At 42.2% G+C, this 8,651-nt stretch overlaps 1 protein-coding gene across 1 annotated transcript in view; it reads right to left on the bottom strand.

The window, feature by feature from the left end:
• The window catches only part of TMEM182 (transmembrane protein 182), a gene marked incomplete at its 3' end in the record, with an annotated part of 46,210 nt that extends 37,814 nt beyond the window's left edge, over positions 1 to 8,396 (bottom strand). The window contains exons 1-3 of the mRNA XM_006031520.2: positions 7,958 to 8,396; positions 7,564 to 7,663; positions 4,664 to 4,762 (exon numbers count right to left, since the gene is read on the bottom strand). Of these exons, the coding sequence (XP_006031582.1) occupies positions 4,664 to 4,762; positions 7,564 to 7,663; positions 7,958 to 8,098 (340 nt within the window). The remainder of the gene's footprint in view (positions 1 to 4,663; positions 4,763 to 7,563; positions 7,664 to 7,957) is intronic.
• Positions 8,397 to 8,651: the final 255 nt, after the last annotated feature.

Here is an 8,651-nt window from a genome sequence, read left to right as displayed (position 1 = left end):
TTGGGACCAATGCCCCAGGGCTAGCACCAGTGGGGCCCACAGCAGAGCATAGGCTGGCAGGGGTCTATGGAGCCAGGCTGGGCTGCACCAGCAGGAAGAAGGGGGAGCTGGCCCGACTCCATAGAGCCCCTGCCAGCTGGGACCCTGTAATCCTGCCACCCTGCTCTGGGCCCCGCCAGCACTGGCCCTAGGACACCGGTGCAGGCCCCGTGCTCCCTCTGGCTCCCCGCCCACTCACTACCAGTGTCCCCCAGCCCCGCAGTACAGGCGTGGGGCAGCACACAGCCCTGACCCCCTGCTTGCCAGCAGGAAAGAAGCTGGTGCTAAGCGTGGGGGAAAAATGGCACCTCGCCTGCCCCATGGGCAGCGCTTCCTGCTGCAGGTGCTCACAGTCCACATGGGGCTGTCTGGAGCAGGCACAGGCAGCCCCATGCGGGCTACAAGCAACTACAGTGCAGGGTGCCAGCCATGGTGCGAGCGAGGGGCCGCTTTTACCCACGCTCAGCACCAGCTTGTAACCCACCCCAGAGCTCGCACACTGGGCAGCCCACAGGCAGCAGTGGCAAACACTGCCCAGCACAGCAAGCGGGGGGGGGGCCCGCAGCTGCTGTCGCCACACACAGCCCCAGTGGGCAAGTCTGGAGCCTGTGTGGGGCCCAGGCTGGCAGTGGGGCTGGATTACAGGGTGGTGCTGAGCGCTGGTGGGGAGGGAAGCAGCCCCTCCCCGCCCCATGCCCAGCGCCCCATGCTGCAGCTGCTTTGCAGCCCGCCTGGGGCTGCCTGTGCCTGCACTGTGAGCGGCTGCAGCAGGGAGCGCCAGCCATGGGGTGGGCAAGGGGCCACTTTCCTCTGCACCAGGAAGAAGCCCAGGGAAAAGCTGAGCTCAGGGGCAGGAAAAGCAGCCCCTTGCCTACCCCATGGCTGGCGCTCCCTGCTGCAGCCGCTCACAGTGCAGGCACAGGCAGCCCCAGGTGGGCTGTGAGCCACTGCAGCACAGGGCAATGGGCACAGGGTGGGGGAGGGGCTGCTTTCCCCCCTCCCCATGCTCATCGGAGCAGCTACAGGCAGCCCCAGGTGGGCTGTGAGCCACTGCAGCACAGGGCAATGGGCACAGGGTGGGGGAGGGGCTGCTTTCCCCCCTCCCCATGCTCATTCCCTGCCTGGGGTCCCCCCTGCCCTTCTCCTCTCCTCATTTTTGACAGGAACCAAGGGCAGATGAATATTAATTTTCTACTTTTTTTTTTTTTATGGGCCTTGCAGGTCGGATAGAATGGCCTTGTGGGCTGGATCCGGCCTGCAGGCTGTATTTTGCACACCCCTGCTGTAAACTGTTATTCAATCCCTAAAAGACATACAGGGCAAGACTTTATTCCAACTATTAGGTGTCTACATGGACTTAAGCACCTAAGTACAACTCTGTTTCACCCTGCTCAAGTCCCTGAATCACACTTAAAGACCTAAATTCACTCAAATGCCCAATGAATGGGATAGAATACAGACCATGATGTTTACAAAAAGAATGTGCAGAGTAATATAAAATAATGGTGACTGTAAAAAGTGTAATGAGTTGAAATTTTGAATCTATGATGTTTAACTTGTAAAGGTGGCTATGAATGTATGAGCAGATGGGTGTTTATATCCCCAGTTCTGTTATGATTGTGGTTGGCTTTTGTCATGGTAGCTGTTTAATACTTTTCTTGGAGAAAGTCTATGAAAAATCACCTTTAGAAAAATAGGACTGAAATAGCCCTGAGGAGGTTAGGTAGCCTAACCACTTGCTCCTGTTCTGAGCATTATTGTTTAAACTATCCCAGATAAGCTTTTTCTAAAACCTCCCCATCTGTCTAAAATAATCTCTTCCAGTACATAGCCTTCCTCATAGTTAGAAGGTTCTTCCTCATATTAAACATAGATATCCCTGCATAAGTCCATTACTACTTCTCCTGTCCACAGTAGACACAAATAGCAACTGATTATCATCATCTTTTATATCTTTTTTTTTTTTCTAGTCATTATCTCCTCTCAGTTATCCCTTTTCTAGCCTAAATAATTCCAGTCTTTCAAGTATTACTCAAGTATCATGTATTCAAGACCTCAAATCATATTTGGTTCCCCTACTCACCCCGGGACTCTTCAATTTGTCCACATTTTTCTTAAAGTATAGTGCCTGAAGCTGGACACAGTACACCAGGTGAGTCCTCACCAGTGTAGAACAGAGCAGAAATATCTTGCGTGCCCATAATTTGAATATGGCACTCTTACTGATACATCCAGCATGCTATTAACTTTTTTGCAACAACATTATACCCTTACATTTTATATTCAGCTCACTGTGCCCTATAGCGCCCCCCCCCCCCCAACTCAGTCATGTTGCCCTTCTTCCTCCTGATTGTCCCATAAATAAAGCATGTTTTAAGGGACTGACCATGAATGAATAAATAACTCTTCAAGGAAAAAATCAAGCTTGGAAGACTGTTGAGAAAGTTATGAGCTTGTGAAAAGGGAGTTGTGATCCATTCATGTTTTGCAACATTGAGATATCAGCTGAGGTAACCAGGATCATCAGCAAACAACAGAAAAGAGATAAAAGAAGGCAGTAATCTCAGTGTCTTGATAGTCTCATTTTTGTCCTTTATTTAGTTAATATTGGACCCAGACACACAAATAATTGGTTAACTCTTGGTCAGATTGATCTCAATTGGAGTTTTACCATTGTCTTCAACAGCTATAATTTCTCCCAGGGTATGCTAAAAATAATAGAACATTAATAATATTTTCTTCCCTTAGCAAGCACAATTCCAGCAAGGTATACAAACTTCTAGAAGATGTTGCAGGTAGTTGTGTTATGCCAAAGCCCAAGGAGGCTTTTGCACTGGCAAAAATGACAATATAAAAAGCATCAAACATCAGGGGGTATTATTCTGCTCACATGTAAAGTTTCTTTAACATGAAGATCTGCTTTAGTAAACAACTAATCTCAGATGCTGAAACAATTTCTTTCTTAACACAGATTTAATAAGCTCCAAAGCAATCCAGTTGTGTCTCTATTTATATAGTAGGAATGGTCTTGAATACACTTCCTAAAACAGCATCTACTGTATAGTCTCTAATCTTCTAATATGAAATATAAGTAAGTAAATTATATTTAAGCAATGGTTCTTTTGGCAAATATTAACTAAAATAATTAAAATTTTGATGATATTCCTTCTCCCTTTCTTATTCTTTATTTGTCCATCTGTGTGTAATCATGTATAATAATTTGAAGATTTTTTGTGAATTTCTGAATTAATGATTGATTTATACTTTTCCTAGATTAGTAGGGGTTTAAGGTTCTGTCATATGTACCTGGAAAGATTAAACTTCAGTAGACGTGCTGTAAAGTCCTAGATTTGACCTCTGACTCTAAATGACTAAGTTTGTACTCTGCTTCTGCTATTAGTTCATATATTTTAAAAATATCAATAGAATTTCTGGCAATGCATGTTATTTTCTTATGTGAGCCATATGTAAAATAAAACTGGATCCTGTAAGCAACTGCAAACAGGTATAGTGAAGGTCCAACAATACACAGCAGCCATTTATCCATATATTATGAGTTACAGTTGAAAAACAGAGGAACCACATACTACTTCAAAAGTAATTTTTGCTGCATTTGCATAAAGTCCTTGTTTCAGTCAAATCTGTCCATTTTAATGGCAGCTGTACAAACACAGGTTTTCAAGTTCTGTGCAGATAATGATGTCTTTAGCATTGTATATTAGAGTAATTCCTGTAGAGTTTGCTGGTGTCAACATATACTGCAGGGATGTATAGGTTTTTAAATCTTACACAGCATACATGCTCCATTAGGGTGTACCTGACAAAATAAGACCAATACAAGTGTATCCTCAAATATTAATTTAGTGGAAACTTAAAGATTCTGATTCAAAGAACCCAAATTGTTCGTTCTCTCTCTCTCTCTCTCTCTCTCTCAGACTGCATAAAGATAAAAAAAATCCCCTAACACCATCAAAACCACAAAAAGAAAAATTTGAATCATTACTGTAGAGTGACCTCACTAAACCCATGTCAAGAAAAACAAAAATAGGTGAAGTAGAAATATTCTTTACATGAACAGTATAACTGTTCATGAATGTATAACTGTATGAGGTTAACTATGAGGAGATTCATGGAATTTTTTTACTCTTTGTAGAATAGCTAAATGGTTTTATATTTTATACTTTATCCAAGTCTAAGCTCAAATTTTAGGGAGACACTTTATTTATTGTTAAAAGAACAAAAATCTCTCTCAAAAAGGAAATGTCATATTTGTAGACTATGGTTCTTATCCAAAGAAGCACTTAAACACACACTTAGCTTTAAGCTTGGGAGGTATCCTGTGTGGTTTCATAACTTTATTCCCATGCTTAAAGTTAAATGTGCTATAGAGTTTGCTGGACAGTGGCCTAAATATTACCATCTTTCAGAAATGAGCAATTCAGTGCTGGTGAAGGGAAGTAAAGGCATTTTTGCTTGCACTTTTTATTTCCAAATTGTATGAAATACCAAAAGTCTATTAATTAAACTGTGTGAAGTGATAAAGCTATTGTGTACTGGAGTGTTCAAATTTGTTTTCTGGCAAGTATAGGTATCAGAACCGTTTGCAGCCAAAGAAAGTACTTACTGATTGCAGAGTCATAGGAGGTTGAGTTGTATTCATCTCGGATACGAGGAAATGGTGAGAGGTAAGCATGTGTGCAATTTTTAGAAGGTGGCTGGTTGGCTAGGAAAAAGAAGAAAAAGGTTCAACATTAGTGTTGATGAAGATGCACTGCATCTTTTCCCAACAGAAGTTTAAAACAGTCTGAAGTGTTGGGCTGAGTTCTATAGTCCAGTCTACAAGGCTGGCTTGTTTGGGGGTTTTTTGGACAAAATTTTTATGAACTTTCTTGTAGATTTTACTACAGCAAGGGAGGCAATATCCACTTTGGCCCCATTCCTATTGTACTAAATGGCTTCATACCAGAGATCAATTCTACCCATTTGCCTCTCTTTTAGTAATAGCCCTATCTGAGGAGAATGCCCAGGTAGGGCAGGTTAAAGGAAACATTCTACTTCCGTAGCAGCATAAAGACTTTAGTAACAGCCAGAATATAGTTCAATAAAGTTATACGTACATGCTTTTCTAAGGACTAAAGGTGAGATCCAGAGAGTGTTTGTAAAATGAACGTAAGCAGAATATTAGTGCCTCAGTCCAGAAAAGCGGTCCAGAAAACCCCCGTACCAGCAGGCACGAAAACCCCTTATTCACCATTTGATGCCTACATGTCAGACCACCAAGTTCCATAAGTAACCTCAGCTTAGGTTTCTGAGCGAGCACTGAATCATCAAGTCTGAGCAGTCTAGTTCCTACCTATGCTCTGCTGTGATACATACATGAGATGCAGTGGCACTTAAACTCTACCCAAGTCTCCAGGGAGGACTAATCCATTAGGTGCGCTGAGAAGGCCTAATGCAACCCAGTAGGACAAAGCACAGTATCCACAGTCATTTTCATTCAAAAGCTGGAGAAGGAATCTGCCCCCTTTAAAGTAACTTAATCATTATAGCAACCATCTAAAAAATGGGAGACCTGTTCTAGGCCCTCCTCAGCCTAGAAGGATTCAACACTACATCTCCTACTTTGCAGAAATTACCCCAATAGGAGAACTGTGTAAGAGGGAAAACATCTACCCCCACTGTTGAAGTAGCTGAGCCGCTCCATAGAGTAGAATTCAAGCGGCAGTGGAAGTACTGTTAAGTGGTTAAGGCACTTAGACAAGAGAGGGAATTCTAGGGCAGGGGTGAACAAAATGCAGCCCTTGGGCCAGATGCGGTCTGCCGGACCATTGTATCCAGCCCATGGGGCCCCTAAAAATTTAGAAACTTAATATTTATCTGACCCTGGCTGCCTGTCATGCGGCTCTCGATGGCTTGCCAGAACTCAATGGGCAGCCCTGCACCTGAAATAATTGCACACCCCTGATCTAGGGTCTGGTCCCTGAAAGCTTATTTCTGCTTTTTATCCTATAGCTGTCTAAATACATTAAGAATCCTTAATGGGAACTGAGGCTATAGCCCAGGACTCATACCTCCCAGGAATTGTAGAGCCAGGTTCCCATTTCATTGTTCTCCGCCTGGTTCCATGATCCTGCATTCTTAGCTAGACAATGACCCAGCTTCAACAGAAGGCATAAAGGTGCTACCAGCTAGATGGTTCAATATTGCACTGGTTAGGATAATTTCATATGAGAGCTAAGGATGATCTAGAACCCAGCTTTCTCATTGGCCAAGTTCTCTACTTGTTAGGCTGTTATAGTAAATTTAGGTGCCACTACTACTGTCTTTCTAAAAAGCATTAGGTACTGCCTGTTATGGGCCAACTCTCAGGAAAGAAATCTGAACTCAGGATCCTAAGTGGATGGAGATATTTAAAATGCAGCCCTGAATTAGGGCAGTGAGAGAAACTTTTTCACAGCTTTTGGTTTGTGTTTTCAACCAAAGTCTATGGTGCCAATATCTCAGGGAAAAATGAAAGCATCTTTTTTCCTGATCTGAAATGTTTATAAAAGGCCTATCACCTTCATTCTTCCCTGTGCATGATGAATATTCACTAGATTAAATGGATTAAATATTTCAAACTTCCAAATGCCGAATGTTCTTGACAATTTCAAGGCTTATAAGATTCAAGGGAAGTTAGCTACAGAAGGCATTACATGTGTTACCTAATGTTGAATGACATGGATAGCAAAACATGGCAGATTGAGGTCACACCTGCACAGTGCAGCTCTTCTCCAACCTTTCAGTTGTCACAAGCTGTGTGGAAATCTAATAAGGGGCTCTGTGATTAAGAGAGATGGGCCAAGAGGAATGAAAGGGACTTTCTGTGGCCAGCCTACGTATGGGAGATTCCTGATGGTAAATCCAGTTACAAAAAGTGATGCCTTCAAGAAGTGTACCTGTAGAAGACATCAGATGGTGCTTGGTACCTTAGTACCTCTCGGCAACCTTTCAGATGGTGTTTTTATGTCCTGATGATTTTCTAGATTACATTTAGATCTCAGATCGCTGGCATATTTTAGGAGAGGGATTCTTCTGATCTGTCCTTTAGTGAGGGTAAACTCAATTTCCTCTTCAGCCCACCCATCCCTCACCAGAAAATTTGAGAGTGGAATATAAGGGATTTTTTCTAACTTTATGCTTCATTCTGTTCTGCTTCCTACAATCTTGTTAAAGAAAGCAAGTGGTCAGATAACAACAAACTGCAAAAGATTGTCCTGGTAACTGATAACTTGAAGATGACTCTGTCTGCTAGTGTAGTTATGGATAAGAAAGAGTTGGGATATATGCATGCATGATTTTGTTCTATTTTTGTCTTTTTCAGTTAAATCATTGCTTGTCACAGTTTAATTAGTAATGTAACTAAGGAACTTGGCTACCACAGAGCTAATCCGAACCAATGATAAACAACCAAACAAACCAAAAAAAAATCGGCTTTTACAACAGAGTGGTAAGGGGAATGCAAAAACTTAAAAGGTCACTTACTGTACCAGAATTTCCAAATGTTAGTAGTGTTCTCCCCTACATCTCCACTAAACCAGCACCTCCAGAAGAAACCTTCATGGTGGAAAGTGATCTTTTCCTCCTACACAAAACAAACATAATCTTTGCAGCCTGATTCAAGACAGGTAGCTGAGAGAATCAAGTCCTATTGAATATAGGTGAAAAGCTGAAAAAATAATAAAATGCACCCTATCTGCCTGTTGATTATCTCAAAAGAGCCGTACACTTATAGCTCCTTTTGTAAGAACTTCAGACTGCATTTTGTGATTCTGTACATAAGTTTCAATACAGAAGTTCTTGCTCCCTGTAGAAAGAGATCAACACACCTCTGAACTTGTAGAGGTCATTATTATGAAGAAGAAATATACATACGAACCCCAACGTCATCTGGACCTGTTGTACACTTTCCACCTTCTGTAGCGAGAAGCCAGTAATCTGTTCCAAAGGCCACCAAAAAGAGCAAAATTCCCAGAGCCCCAAAGAAGCCTCCAAAAAATATTCCCACATTCAGTTTCATTATTGATTTCTTTCCAGATGAATATGAATCAGGCTTAAAATTGTTTTTAAAAATGTATCCATCCAAAAAAAGGACAAAAAAAAAAAAAGAAATTAAGCTAGTTGATAGTTAATGCTGTCTGGACAATGAAACCTCTGTCTGAAGAACTTTATCGTTCCTTGTCTTTCTTTCTCTGTAGCCCTGTGCCCTCTGGTTGATTTGTGTTCCATGAGGCTGACTTCAGACCAACAGATGGAAAGGGCCTTCTATTTTAGGACACTGATAGAAGAGCTGTACTCTCTTCATTCTCAGGGCAAGGAGAGTCAAATATAGCTGACCTTCCCCCAACTATCCAGAGACAGGGATTGACTTGAAATATTATTGCAGCTGGTACATTGACATAAGCGGAAGCTAGAAGAAGCAGCAGCAATCTTATCATTCCACATGGGCTGAATTATAGCACATAGTAATAGCATGCGCTTCCAGTATGTCAACAAGAACATTTCTTCTAACACTAACAGGAAAGAAAATGCACACAACACTGTGTAAGTTCCTGTAAGTCCCATATCCCTCA

The sequence above is a fragment of the Alligator sinensis genome, unplaced genomic scaffold, assembly GCF_000455745.1.
Source record: "Alligator sinensis unplaced genomic scaffold, ASM45574v1 scaffold680_1, whole genome shotgun sequence".
NCBI lineage: Eukaryota > Metazoa > Chordata > Crocodylia > Alligatoridae > Alligator > Alligator sinensis.
The sequence above is the reverse complement of the archived record's forward strand: the minus strand, read 5'-3'. Positions and strand labels throughout refer to the sequence as shown.